General features: G+C 36.6%; 1 protein-coding gene across 1 annotated transcript in view; it reads left to right on the top strand.

Annotated features, from left to right (window-relative positions):
• Positions 1 to 14,078, top strand: part of TDRD9 (tudor domain containing 9) — a 53,441-nt gene extending 39,363 nt beyond the window's left edge. Inside the window, exons 25-36 of the mRNA XM_057365687.1 lie at positions 1,024 to 1,135; positions 2,445 to 2,657; positions 3,574 to 3,663; positions 4,909 to 5,169; positions 5,621 to 5,770; positions 6,889 to 6,959; positions 7,306 to 7,415; positions 7,576 to 7,669; positions 8,304 to 8,442; positions 9,500 to 9,609; positions 11,946 to 12,018; positions 13,280 to 14,078. Of these exons, the coding sequence (XP_057221670.1) occupies positions 1,024 to 1,135; positions 2,445 to 2,657; positions 3,574 to 3,663; positions 4,909 to 5,169; positions 5,621 to 5,770; positions 6,889 to 6,959; positions 7,306 to 7,415; positions 7,576 to 7,669; positions 8,304 to 8,442; positions 9,500 to 9,609; positions 11,946 to 12,018; positions 13,280 to 13,375 (1,519 nt within the window). The 3' untranslated portion in view covers positions 13,376 to 14,078. The remainder of the gene's footprint in view (positions 1 to 1,023; positions 1,136 to 2,444; positions 2,658 to 3,573; positions 3,664 to 4,908; positions 5,170 to 5,620; positions 5,771 to 6,888; positions 6,960 to 7,305; positions 7,416 to 7,575; positions 7,670 to 8,303; positions 8,443 to 9,499; positions 9,610 to 11,945; positions 12,019 to 13,279) is intronic.
• The last annotated feature ends 1,043 nt before the right edge of the window (positions 14,079 to 15,121 follow it).

Genomic DNA, 15,121 nt, shown 5'->3' with positions numbered 1-15,121 from the left:
AGACTCTATTTTCCTTTAGCATATGGAAATATGGCTGTGCACAGTTATTTCTGTTCATGATGGAGGCAGTGTGGGGATTGCTATAACCAACATAAATGAGGATAAATGAGGAGTGGCAGTTGAGGGCAAAAAAGAAAGGGAGGGAGGCAGCTTAACAAAAGAAACTGTGGGGAAACATAAGGACAAGAGGTTTAACTACATAATAGGAAATCATGCTGAGGACTGCAATGTAGGGAGTCTCTTCAGTCCACACTTTCTTTTCCTAGGGAAATCTGGTGTGTGTTTCATTGTTATTATATGCTGTGATTCTGAGCTTCAGGTCATACAGGTAGCTTGATAAAATGGCATTCTGCCTAGCTAGCTCCTGATCAGTCTGCAGCTATTTCAGTATTTTAAAATAAGAAATCTAGAATAGGAAGGTAGGCATGAACTGGGAAGGTTGAAATATAGGTGAGTATTTCACTTCCAGTTGATTGTACTTAGCTTTTATTGCCCAAAACAGCACTTAAAATCTTGGTGAAAATGGGTTCCTGTGGAACTCAAGTCTCTTAGGCTGAAAGACTTAATTTTAAAATGCTTACCTTTTGTCAAGTAAAAGGCATATTTTATATATAGATATATATACATATATATATAAATGTCTATATAAAAAATTGCCAAATTAATATTTGTGGGTTTGTGTATTCTATTTTTAAAAAAATAAGCTTAGAAGAAATGCCATAGGAAAAGCCTCACTATTTAGCCTTAATTCTTTTTATRTTTAATAAACTGATGGCACAGTTGTGCAGTGGCATATATATCTTCATGTGTTTGGTTATATTGCAGTTGCAAGTTACTCTATGGTAATTTGGTTCTGTGTGGTCATTTTYTGTTCTAATTGAATTAATGTATTTCTAAATAAAAGTTGCTAAGTACATAAATGTGCCCCTAGGGGTAACTTGGGAAGCAGATGAAAGCAAAAAATTTGATCCTTTTGAGTTTGCTCTTGTGAGTGAAGTACTTAGCATCTTTATTCTATTTTAGAGTAAATGTAGACTGTCAGAAGCAGACAGTGGAGCCTGTGGAAATCTCATTTGGTGATTTAGAAATGTCAAAGATGATCCCAAGTCGTTCCCTGGCCATCAGGGTAACAGAGGTAGGAATGTTCTATATCTGAAGTAGGTCATATCTAATAATTAGTACCTAGATAGTTTAGCAGAGATTCGTATYTGACAAGCTTAAGTTAAAAAACGGGGTACTGATAATGTTTTTAGTGCAGAGGTGTCTCTGTGAGAAGCGTGGGAATGTTCTTGGTCTTATTTTTGGTGGTTYTGTGTTAAACAGTACTCACATGTTTGCACTTGACAAAATTTGTGGGATTTGCTGGCAGTAAATATTAGCTGGAAGTAGGCATAAATGTAAAGAGGATTAATGGAAGAGGTAAAATACTTGTGTAAACTATAAAAATGAGAATCAGTAGRTATTTGGGTCATTTACCTGGTTATTAACTGCCAGTTTTCCTCAGAAACTGTACATATGAGAAATTAGATTAATTAATGGTAGTCTAAGCTCATTCAGAAAAAAAATTGATGCATAAAAGTATATAAGGGGAAAACTACATGTATATACAAATATCTCTGAAATCACGCTGAGATTTTTAAATCTTGTGTTAGCTATCATAGTCATTAGTTGAGTAATAGCAATATATATGCTGCTGAAATAGAAATAATAAAAACATTTAAACCACTGAGCTAGGGCAAGTGATAAGATGAAGTCTTAAAACAGCTCTTAAAAGTAGTGGCATGTTTTACAAGTGCAGAAAAGACTATTTTCCTCCTTTTATTCAGCTAAATCTCTTGTGATCAGACCCATTGCAATTGCTTAGCTGTCTGTGCTATTTCTGTTTTAATATGTCAGCTTTAATGATTGTAAATAAAGATTGGTTTTTATCACAAGCACTCAGTATAAAGTCTGAAATGTTTATATGAATCTAGACATTTGAAAAGATTATCTATTTTATTCAACTGGATTGAAATAGGTGTAGTTTTCCTAAAGTGTGGCTAATCATATCAATGACGATGCTGATCTGCTGATACACGTAGCTAACTGATACTCTGTCACTAATAAAAAAGTGCACCAAATCTGTGCATCTGTCTAATCAACTGTCTACCTTGTATTTTCTGTATGTTAACTTGGTTTAGAAAAATGGAAGCAGTCTTTTCCTTGTTTCCTCAGTTTTAGTAATGCTTATATCARAATCTCTTTAGATGAACAGTGTTTTGCAGTAGCCCAGAAGATAAAATTTTTAAAAAAAATGGAGGATGATGAGACAGAAATGCTTCACTGAACTGTTGCAGTATGTGATCTGTTGTGTCAGGAGTGTTCTCATGTCTTTTGCTCTCATGTGGTTTGTATTTCATTAGAATAGTGTGAAATCTGTTACTGTCTAATTTTTRTACTTGCAGATAGTAGAAGTTGGACATTTCTGGGGTTACAGGACAGATGAAGAAAACACAGCYGTACTCCAGGCTCTAAGTGCTGAAATTAACTATCAGAACCTGCTGGATCTATCAGTGCCTCCCCGTGTAGATGTGCTTTGTCTGGCACCGTTCACTTACCAGGGAAACAGAGGATACTACAGAGCTCATGTTCTGTATGTTCATGGAGATCTTGCTGAGGTAATGTGCTGTGTCATATTGAATTGCTAGGATGTAATTGGGTTAACAATCTTGGAGCTTTGCTGCCTTTTTTAAAAAAATTATTTATTTTTTTCTGCAAATCACTCTGGCCAGAACAGATTAATTTGTTTCTTATCCTGAAAAAAGTAATTTTTAGTGTTGAGAAGCTCTTGCAAAGTGAAATAAAGTAAATCTGAAAAAAAGGCATTTTTGGTGTTTATGCTGCTGAGTTCTGTATCATCAACAAATTCATCAGAATATTTTGGCTTTTTGTGCTGAGATGAGTAATGGAAATTAGTGCCACAGTTCAAGATTGGTATTGATTTTTCAGGCCAATACTTTCYAGCAGCTTAAGGACAGATTCTTTTATCTTTGCAAGTTTGGCCTTTGATTTTTTTTTTTTCTTAATTTGGCTGGGTGTCACCACTATAGAGTTAATACTGAATACTGTTACAATTTAAAGTAATGAAAAACTAGTGAATAATAGTTCTAYCTCATCACTTTCCTATTTGAATTTATAAGCACCCACTGAATACATGTTCACATTTACTTATTTAAAAGCAATTGTTAGGTAGTATCACTCACTGTTAAGAAGTAAGGTTGCACAGATCTAAGTGTGGGAGAGAATTTAAAGCCTTTCWGAGAAACTTGCCTTTTCTAGATTTAGTGGATTATTTGCATTACAAGTGGGTATTTAGGCCAAGGGATCAAGTAATAAATATGATACAATTTGACGTATTCTTTTTGACATGACTTCATTTGCATGTTTTCCAGACTTTGAATTTTCTTCCATGTGACTTGATCAGATTTGTATTGTACTGTAATTTTTAAACTCAAGWTGTGACTTTTCTTGGCACTAAAAGTACTACTTTTAATGTTGTGGAATCTTTGCAGATATTTGTGATTCWTTTTCCAGGTTTTCTTTGTGGATTATGGCAATAGATCAGAAGTGCCTTTAAATAAATTAAAAGAGATTCCAAGCTGTCTTCAAGGGCTTCCCTTCCAGGTAGGGGGGATCCTGTTGTCTGCTAATTACTGGATATTTTTGCGTCTGGCCTGGAGTGAGCTTCACAGGAGTGAACTTCAAGTCAGGRTGCTTTTCAAAATAGTAAATAAATAATACATATTTTGCTGATGCAAGTACCTACAAATCACCTTCAGTAACAGACAAGTGTTTTCCAGAGCTGGGTATTCATAGAGCAGGAATTCTTGTAATTGAACTACATTGTGTTCAGTTGTAGAGAAATACTAATTTTGTGAAGCTGGAGGTCTGTGTTTTATATTTGTGCTGCTTTGCTGTTCTTTAAACTGGTGGCTTTCCTGGGATCTTTGCAGACAGAACTCTCTTGTTGATTAAATGCAAGTGTTACAGATCTAGTGCTCTTTTAACACAAATTAGAGGGCTTTTACAGCGAGTTTTTCAGAAGAATRAATCTCTTGAACTGTATTTACAAGTAAAATAACTGTACTTCAATTGTAATTCAGTTTTTCAGTGCTCACCCAGATATTTTTAAGATTGTAGAAACGGGYGTATTATTCTACTGTATTCACTGAACCATTTAATGATGAAAATTAGAAATGGACCAGCAGAAATAGGATTGACAGGGCTAATTTTTTGTGGTTTTCTTTTGTGATTGTTGTAAAAAAAATTTTGGCAAGAGGCATACTTTTTTGTATTTTCTACACACATGTTAAACAGAAATGTATTTCTGCTTCAGGCCTAATCTCTTAATGACCAGTTTTAATGACTGGATAGAAAAAAAATAGGGTTTCTGGTATACATTCATTCAAGGGCTTAATCAAAGATAGTGATTGTGGACATGAGAACTTAATGACTCTTGCCTGCCAGGGAGAGAAGAGCTCTAGGGGTYTTGCCAAGTTTTCTGTAACTTTAGTTGAAAACAGTTGTGGACTGTGAAGTTTTTTCCTGAGAAGACGTCTCTGTGCTCCTAAGACTTCAGTGTGAATAGTGAATTACTACCAAATTTTTCTTCATGCACCATTTGCTCTGATTCCTCAGCAACTCTGTACTATATTGAAGTGATATGAGCTGTCGTATAGCTGCATTGGCAGTGATGAAGTAGGAATTATGCCAGTAGCTCTAGAGCAGCCCTAGAAATTAACATAGACCAYGGCAACAATGATGAAATAATTTATAGTTATTAATTCAAACAGTTTGTTGAGAAAGTGAAATATTTCCTTGCTGATTCTCTAGTCAGGGAAGCGTTGTTTTCGATGTTTTCTGCTCTAGGCTTTAGAGTTCAAGATCTGCAAGATGTGTCCCTCTGCCAAATCGCTGGTGTGTGGGGAGCGGTGGAGCTGCAGTGCCAGCCAGAGATTTGCCTCCCTGGTCAGTGGCTGCACTCTGCTCCTGGAGGTTTATTCCCTCGTCCATGGGGTGCTGCACGTGGATGTTTTCCGTCACTCGGGGCGCAGAGGCCTGGTGAATATTCGAGATGTGCTGATCGAGGAGCGTTATGCTGAACTGGCAGAGGAGTCATACGAATCACAAGTATGTACTGACTGAGCTGCTCCTCTWTTTGTTACTCTAATTTATTTCAGTTCAGGCTGTCTGAAGTCCTGAAAGCTGAGCTGCAGCTTGACTAGTGGCAAGGTTAATACTYGAATAGGGCAGTGTATTTTTATTTGTGTGCATAATGCATATTGAGCTGTTGGCCAAAATCATCATTGCTTTGAGACCTCTTTTGGAAGCAATGCTTCCTGGGAAATGATTTCCTCAGTTGAACTGCTCCTCTGTTATTTGAAACTCTGAAGAACTGTAACTGCTTCATAGCTTTGACTGTCTTCCATTTTGATGTTTTACATAATCTGAAAGGTCATCAAACCATTGGTTTTTGTCTTTTTATGCAATTATTTCTTTGTGTAGGATCTTTTTTGTAAAGGTCCTRCATAATTGAAGGACATAATATTTCAAGGCTTGTAACACTTCTGTTATTGTGTAGCAAAGCCACGATTTGCTCCAGGAATTATTTTTGGACAAAGCAAAGGAAGAAGAGCAAACGGCTGTATCTTCAAGACAGGACGAAAAGCACCTCATTGAAAGATTGCTGAACTGTTTTTCTGAAAATAAATCTGATGTGCCRACCCATAAGGTAACTTGAGTGGTGATTTTGGCCTTTCATCACATGACCCTGCTTCTCACATTTGTAGAATGTAGATGAGGGCTGAAAAATATAAATAACCAAGCTCTATTTGATGCATTTCAAAGGGCATCCTGCATTCTATTGGTAGAAAGCCATATTTGTGACCACTATTTTAAACTGGTCTGCTGCAGTTTTGAACAACTGCTTTGAACATTTTGAAGTACAGCCTGAGAGTTAAGTGATCCTGCTCTTCTGACACATCTAGGGCAGCACTTTGAACTAGTGCAGAGCACAGATAAAATTGAACTGAATGCAGTGTTTCCATACATGGCAGTCTTCATTATGTAACCTACAGCAAAAAAGCAAGTTTACAAACCTATCAGTTTTTCAGAAAATCTATGTTTTTTGCTAGATATACTGTATATATGCACACACAATATGYATATATACACATACCATATATGTATACACATGTAGCTGATCTGTGTATCAGCTAGTAATAGGTAAGCAGCTGGGATAGGTGAAGCAGTGAATGCTCCAATAACTGGTAGTAATGATGCTTTTCCTGTSAGTTCTGAACTCAGAAATGTATTTTAAGGTTTCAAGGCACTAGTAAGTTGGAATATGAAACAAGAAATGCGTCCTTTTCTGCATTCTGATTACAAGTTAGGCTTCATCTACGTTGTGATTGTTTTCCCATTTCAGATCTGACAAAATTTTAGGCTTTCAAGCACCTAATCATGTTCCATTTAYCCACAGGAGTAATCCTGTTTAACTACTCACTTCATAAAGTGAGATATTTTCAAAATTAAAGACTTCATTATGTAAATAAAATTACCTGATTCTTTTAAGTTATCTATGAAGTCTGAACTTGTGTTTTTTAAGACAGGGGGAAGTCATGAATCCGTAGCACCTGTGAAAATATATAATTTTAGTTAAGGTACCTCAAGAAGCAAAGGTTGCTTTAGATGAATTAACTGAAAATGCCATCTTACCAATTTAGCAACTCAGCGTTGTTCCGTACATGCTGATATGTGTTTGGCKTTCATTTATGAAGCATTTTTCTTCGAAGAGATCCAGGTGTTGACTGACTAGAATGTCATTTGTCTCTCTTCCTTTTTATGAAGGYAACAGTTTTTGGCCCATTCAGTCCTTATCAGCTGAAATGCTACAGTCTGACCAAAGTATCCCAATTCAGGTATGAGAAGAGTTTTACTGTGAAGTACAGTCATACTCTTRGCTGTTATCTTGAATAAATAAGCAAAAACCACCTAGTTACTGTTAGAGATTTTCACTGAATTTTTATTCATTGAAAAGATTCAAGTAGTGAATTGTATTAATGCACACACTATTGCTATTTAAAATCTTAGAGTAGTTTTCAGGTGCATTATTGTSTCACAAAGAGATGGTTTAGTAACTGTCATCTAAATTTGCTCACAATGAACAGCTGTTTTGAGTTTGTGTTGTGAATTTAAAATAATTTTTTATTTACATGTTTGAATGAGTTTTGGGATTTTCTAATGTTGAAAATACTTCTTCCCCAGAAATGTTTTCATAAATAAGGAGAGCATAAACTCCGTTGTTGTCCATGATGGTGCAGAAGTTCCCTTTCAGCAGTTGTTGGTTGCCACTGATGTCTCAGTAAATGCAGCTGGTAATGCCTAATAAAAATGTTTGGATGGTTTCTCTAGACTTCTGGTTTTTTTAATGAGTAGTTCTATGAACAAATATGTCACTGTAGTTCTGTTTTTGAGGTTTCATTTTCATTAGATGCTTCTTAGAGTTATTTGAATTTTTTTTTTTCTGGTGGCCAGGGTCTGTGGTGTTAGGGGAATCATCTTTGATGCCTCCTATTCATGGCCTGCTTGCACTCCTCAGCATGCTGTTTGCTCCTGCAATAGAACTCAGGTATTTGTCCATTTTAAAGTGGTGGTTCTTATATTATTTCTTTAGGATCCTCAAAAATTTTTTGACAGATTTTATTTCTTTGTTTTCAGCATTTTATATATTCTCTTCCTGGTATTTTTTATGAGTTTTAGTATAGTATGTAGGTAAAATAACTTGTTTGTGTACTTATGAATTGGTGCTGCAGAGCATCCCCTCATTGATAAGGAATTACAGCTCCTGGCAGTTGTGCTGGAAGCCTGGGAAGGTGGAGCATGTTAAATCTACGTGAGGAGAGGAACTTCCATAACTTTTTGTAAAAGCTGAGTTCTGGCAGTTGCATTACTGTTGTGTTTTCTTCAAATTCTGCTATTTGTCATTTCAACACAGTGAACCTGGCATTCCTTTATTTTGCTTTGGCACGATTTTTTTTGTAAATTTTGTGAGTATATGCTTTTATAACCAGAATTTTAGTTTTGTTTCATTACTGTATTTTAAAAAAACAGTATGACTGAGTATGATGGCTCTCAATTGTTTTAACTTGTTTCAAACATGAATTGCTTTTCATGGCTTAGACAAATTAATTTCAGTCTGTCTCCTTAAGAGTTTAGTTTCTTCATCTCTTGGTGAGACTGTTTCCTTTCTTTCTTTCATACAGAGTTGATAAAAGTGGAAAGTATTTTACTGGTGTTCTGTGTGGTTTGGGTTGTAGTCAGACTTCTGGAGCTCCACTGCTTCCAGCAAATGATATGGAGYTGACATTTGATGTGCATTTTGGAGTGGAAGACATAACAGAGGTAAAACTTGCATAAGAATTTTTGCTACGGTAGGAATTCAGTAGAAGTCAGTGCATCTGAACTTAATGTAGGGTTAATAGAAAAGCTTGTTCGGACCTGTGGGGTTTGTTTTTTCTGTGGTTTTGTTTGAGTTTTTTAATGTACGCCCTGTTAATAATCTTGGATTGTTATCAGGAAAGCAGTTGCCCACTCCTTGCACTTTGAAAAAAATGTTATAGAATGTTACGCACTTTCTAAAATACAGTCATCAATTTTGCAGTAACCAAATGTCAGTATTTACTAGTTTAGTTCTTAGGATTATYGTGGCTTTTACTGACAAGCAGAGCACTGCTGCTTTTCAGGCTTCACTTTTSATTTTACAGCTCTGATAAGTCATCTGTATCGAGCTCTCAGAACAGATCTGCCAAACAAACAATAAAACYCCCTACATTCCTCATTACTGCCTTTTGCAACTCGGAGTGAGGTCTGTCAGAGGGAAGCACGTACATGAACGGTGCAGTGCTGGACAGTGGCTGTGTTTGACAYGTGCCTGAAGTGAAGGACGTGCCCTGGTTAGGTCTGTGTGTGAACTGGTTGCTTGGGGTGGTTCCTAGAGGTTTTCCAAGGACACAGTGGACCTGCTGGTGCACATATYTGTGAGCTGTTATTGTCTGAAAGCCCTGACTCGGTGTGATGTCTGTATTCACAATGCCTTAGACTGAATAGTAAKGCCAAGCTGTTGTACATGTGAAAAATTATGGACAGATAGAGATAATTCTTAAAACTTTCACAGAAGGMATTCTGCATTGGAACAAGTCCAGGCAAGTGGTAGCCAGTGTGTTTCATGGTACACCTGAGTAACCTTAAAGATTGTGATATTAGCTACTAACATAATTGACCATTAGAGGTGCATCTGKAGGAAGTGTTTCTGAAGCTTCAGAAGTTTTTGCTTATGCAAATAATATTCCAATTGAATTTCAGTGATGTGGATGCCACRACTGCCTTCATGTCAGTGTAATATGGTCCAGACTTAGTGCTGATTTAAAGTGCTTTATATTCTGTCACTGATGTTTTGCAGATAAACAGTCTAAGGACAGCCATGAATAAACTGCTCTGTGAAGATGCAGTGCGTTCTGGACAAGAGGAAGTGGCACAGCTGCAGGAGAATATTCGTCAGAAGCTTCTATGGTAATAATTCTGTAGAAAAAGGATCTGTTTCACAGTCTCAGCAAAATGAGTGATTGCTTGGCTTGAAGCATAGTTCAGATTAGGCTTTGGAAAAATAATGCATGCTCTCATTTAATAATGCATTTCATTTACTTTGTTTATTTATAAAACAGTATACTAAACAACCTTGGACTTCTTGTGGAAGCACTGGTTATTCAGGGAAGCCAAATCACTTAGGAGTCATGAAACCTAGACTGTAAAACCTGTTCTGCAGGATATCAGCTCCTAGTTATCCTTGTTTTTTTTGCACCCAGGACAAAGCTAATGGAGTCCTATGGCATAAGAGTGCAGAAAGAGTTAGAATTCTTTCTTCCTGTGCACTAAATTTGAATCGTGTGTGCTGCCTTTGCTCCCTCAGCAGACCGGTGCAGAGTAGGTGTTGGCCAAGTGAATTGGAAGTCCCAGGCTAATTTAGGAACTGACGTAAGGCTACCTGCCTTTTTCCCTAGCAAGCCTCCCTCCTTGTTGTAAGTGAAGCAGTGGTTCTGAAAAGACCATTGTAGTTCAGTGCAGCCAGCCTTGAGAATTTTTTCAGCTTGCATTTTGGGAAGAGTGCAGTGAGCTGTCCCAGGAACAGCTCCTTCTAATGCCTGTMCCTCCTGAGCATGATGTGAAAAATCTTCCCTTGTTTGTGCACCCAGTGTTCACTTTAGTGCTGTCTGTATCATCAGGAGAATTTTCTCATCCTGACTTGGCTCTCTATTAAACTATGTTAAAAAGAGCTCTGGTTCAGAATCCGTAACATAACTCTTACAGCCTCATCTCTGAGAAATGAGACTTCTTTTTCCCTGTAGAGCTTTTCTGAAGTGACTGTATGATGTCAGAGTGAGGCAGTTCTTCATGCTGATAAAGATCAGAACCCTGCTCTTAACCAGGGTTATCAAAATGATTATCAGAGCAGCTGTTTATGGTGATTTTTCAGGTGTTACTTGGTTTTGAACATACCTCCTCTTATATCTGTGGAAGATATTTCACTGGCTTGAGTTAAAAGCAAGCACCCATACTTCCTCTTTTCAAAACTCCAGATAAAATTTGAGTGCATTCCATTCTGAATTAACAAGTCAGCCTTACCTTTTGGGGCACTAGAAATTAAATTAAAAGAGCACAAGCAGTAGAGAAGTCAAGAAACGTGGATAGGCAGAAAGAAGCAAAGCCACAATCTCACAGTGGAGATATGACTGTGACAGTAACAGCTCATGCTAGGACATCAACACTTACATGTTAAATTCAAGGCACTAAATGTCACTGCTATTGCTTTAGATGTGTGAATGAATACTTGCTACGGTTTTGGCACCTGTTTTGGGCTGATTGTTCAGACATCTCCAGCCAGCTGGGAGGGGAAGGGTCAGACCTTGGCACGGGTCCTGGGCACTGATGCGTTCCCAGCTCAGACAGCGCCGACTGCCTGACTCGGTCTCTGACTCTCATCAGCCTCTGGGCTTTTTTGTCTCCAGGATTTTATACCTTTCTCTCCTTTTCTCTCCTGGAATTTTTGTACTTTTACTGTCTCAGTGTTGTCTTCCAGTGATTCTAATAATTTTCATCTAAAATTTTATTTTATTTTATTTTTGTGTGTTGTTATCTGAAGGAATAAACACTCTGATTGTTATAATGATTTCTTCTTTTCCCTTGTGTAAAATCTCTCTTGATTTTGAATATTTTTTTTCCAATTGTACTTTCTGTGTTTAGGAAAAAACATGTATTAATACAAGTACATAGGTAAAAATTTAGTCTGAACAGTCTTTCATAACTGTTTTCCATTTTTCAAAAGCTAATTGTATTTACAACATGTCACCACTACTTAAGACTAAAATCAGTTTTTGAAAAACACATCTAGACAGAATTAATTAATGTCTACTACTGTTGTACTTTGCACAGCTTGAGGAAATAACTGGAGCAGACAGACAATCTATAGTAATTGAGTTGTCATGCAAAACAAAATATCCTAAAAATAGCAGTATTATGCATTCTAGTGAGTAAGCATACATAAAATATAAGGACTAAATTAGAGTTGCAAATTCTACAGCTTTGTAAAAAAACCTCATTATTTTCTTTAGAAGAAAATACATTCTGATACACTTAATGTCCCTGTGAAAAACTGTATTTTGACTTACTACACTGGATGGGGCAAAGTACAGAGAAGTGAACAAATCAGACTGGATAAACAGCAAAATTTAAAATTCCCTTCAGCACAGGCACCTCATAAATACCTGGTTTTACCTAGTACAAAAAATCCTTTTTCTTAAAATTAAACAAGTACAAGTGTTTTTCTTAAGGTTGTATTTATGTAATTTCAGTTTAGTCTGCAAATCAAAGCCTCGAGWTACRATTGATCCTACCTGGTATGAGCAGCCATATATATGGAATCAGGTAAGAGTATAAAGATATTTTTYAAAACATTTTTTGTGAGGAATTTGMGTACCCCAGWACATTTAGTTAAGAGTRTTAAAAGGGCAGMCTTCCTTTGGAAGGATGKCTTTTTTGTTTATTGAATTTGAGAATACTGAAAGCAGTGTAGAGTCAAATTTAAAGTGTAAGAACTTCTATTTATGTAATCACCACTGTCTRTTGATATCCTGTTTTTGTAGAGTCTGTTTAGTTCCTGGGTGGTTTGGTTTTTAATTTCATATATATAKAAAWATTTAATGTTTTCAAGCAGAACTCTGCCTGGGTTTTAAGAGAGAGATTGTAAAGGCATTTGTTCACTCTTGTTGGAAGTTAATATTTTCTATTCTTCTATTAAGCAGCTGTAGTTACATTTTTCTTACATAGGATGTTGCTGAATGCAGTGCATTTTAATTTTATTTTGGGTTGCTGTGCTTTGAGATGGCTTTTCCTTTCTAAGCAGACAGAAATATGGCTTGTTTCAGAAAAAAAAATATGGTGGAATCAGGTAGGAGGGAGGGCAGTTGTTTCAAGACCTAGGAGGGTTTAGTAAGAAAACTCTCCTAGCTTCCTACTCTGAGAAATCTTACCTTTCTTTCTGTAAGGGCCTCTGCAGGCCTCTGGATTTCCTGGAGAACAAGTAAAGTTTCTTAATTAAAAGGGGTTGAGGAATTAGTGAGTGCAGGAGTAAAAGTGTTAGATACACCCTCCCTGTGCTTCTCCCACCCAGAGGCCCATAAAGGAGGGGTTTGGGTCCAACTTCTTGAAAAGAGRGACAGCAAGAGAACAAGCACCAAGGGCAGTTATTTCTAAAAGGCTTTTTTTTGAGAGTTGTGATACGCTGCCTTAGGCTGAAGTGTTTCTGTTTTCATATTTCAGTGTCATTATCCTTGGATTTAGGAAGGTAGTCTATTCACTTTCATTGGTGTTGTAGTTTCCTWATAAGCTAATGTGTAGGCCATGGATCAGGATTTTCCCCGCTGCAGCTGAAGAATCCCAGGACAACTTCCTTAAATCATAAAATAAAATACTACCTGTATTGCTTTGGAGTTGACTGTGGAATAGTGTTTTGACACAGGCATGAGATAAAGTGCTTTGTAGCACTGGCACTTTTGTTGGCAATGTGTGGCATAGAACTGGAATTCTGCATGATTTAAAGCTCAAAAGTCTTCGGGACTTTTTCTTAGCTATGTTATATAGGAAAACATTAAGAATGCATTCTGACTTTCATCTTGCTTTTGACTAGGTGGATTCTCAGCGTATTATTGATGAGCCTGAAAAGCCACATGAACGAGGAAATTGCATTTATCAGCTCCACAAGCTTGTTTTGTTGAATGATTAAGTATTTCTAGAAGCCTTTCAGAGGATGGGGTATTATGATGGGTCTAAAAATTACCTCTGTCTTATATGCATGTTTTGCAAGACTTTGTTAAKATGAGTACAAGTGTACTGAAAGTGTTTGAAAAGTTTGGAAAGTGTTTGTGAAAAAGCTGAGGTTTGGTGGCCTAGAGCAGATAAGTTTGTTCATAAAAGAAACTGATGTAAATCAGGATGCAATTTTCKTTAATAATTCTGCACAGGTTTATCACAGGGTACATGAATGATGAAGCAAATCTAGGCAAAGTTGTTCATTTACTGTCTAAAAGCTCATGAGGATATTATTTCATCTTTAACTGCAAGTTGCATTTTTGTGTTTTCTTTTTTGTTTGTTTTTTTTAAAAAGCATGCAATGAGGGGATTTGGAGTTTTCCTTAACCAAGAACTAGAAGTCAGAGGAAACTGATGATCTAAATTATGTTCTGATCCAAACTGTATCTTCATATACTAGATACAGCTTTTTCATTAGTTTTTTTTGTACAGCAGAACATAACACAATTTATTTTTYGTATGGCAGAAGAATGCTTTTGAATTACTGATTCATGGCACTTTGTTTCATCCTTTCATCTTGTTTTTACCTGGGAGATCTTTAGTCCTAAAAATTAGGTCAATGGTTTCAGAATAAAATGCAGAAATTAAATAAAATGTTTTTGTCTCTTCCTTTAGGCAGTCATGCTTAATAAAAGCTAAATTTAGTTATTAATGGTATGTGATTGCATTCATGAAATACATGAATACAAAAACAGTATATGTGCGAGTGTTCATTTTCACTGTTCACTGAGTGATTTGAAGGTCATGTAATACCCAGTCATACTCTGGAGGACTGAGAATCAGTGGTCACCATGAAGAAGTGGCAGAGTTTTGAAAAATAAGGGGATGCTTAAAATAAGAAATTATTTTAAGCTATAATTAAACAAAGGGATGACTGTGTAACAGGCAATTATGGTGGTTTATTAGAGCATTACTTCCTTAGACCCATTTTACTGATCCTTGGGAATTAGAATAGTTAGCGAGAAAGGTCTAATGAAAAAATTACATCTCAAGTGGCTTCGACGAGAGGATTTCTCAGCCAAGTGTTGTACACCAATTAAGTGTTAAACACCTTTGGGGCTAAGTGGAACAGGCAGGATTTCAAATCTTACTTTGTCTATTAGTGGTAGGAGTTTCCATAGGAAAAGGAAACTTGGCAGTGCAAAAAGGCATGAGAAAAGTAATGGCACTCATTCCCCATAAGCAACGCTGATTTTTATTTTTTTTTTAATTTTTGAACTCTTGTTTCTCCCATGTGTGGGTCTGTGTGTGTGACTGTGCTGCCACCAGGTGGGAGCTGCTGTGATAGAGGACAGAATAGCCCTAAAAGAAAATAGAGCGTACTTCAAGTCAGCCTTGCTGGGAGATGTTGTTTGTTTGCAGATGTATGTATACAATACTAGCATTTAAAAAGTAGCTGTTGTATTKTATTGTTTGATTTAAGCTTCAACAGCATTGCAAAGTCACTTGAACAAGCTTAAGGTAAGTAGCCTCAGGCTATCCCCCTCAAAGATTAATAGTATCTCACACTGAAGAAAGAAATACTGTAAAATAGTAGTGTCTGTGTTGCCATGGATCTGATCCCACTCATCTGTCTGACTTTTGGAGGCTACTTCTATAAGAAAAAAGGCCGTGACTGCTTGTCAAGATTTGCTRTATTTCTGGATGCTTACCAACATTG

Source organism: Malurus melanocephalus, unplaced genomic scaffold (genome assembly GCF_030028575.1).
Source record: "Malurus melanocephalus ecotype Western Australia unplaced genomic scaffold, MMel_1.1 scaffold_57, whole genome shotgun sequence".
Lineage (NCBI taxonomy): Eukaryota > Metazoa > Chordata > Aves > Passeriformes > Maluridae > Malurus > Malurus melanocephalus.
This window is presented reverse-complemented; position numbering and strand designations above follow the sequence as displayed.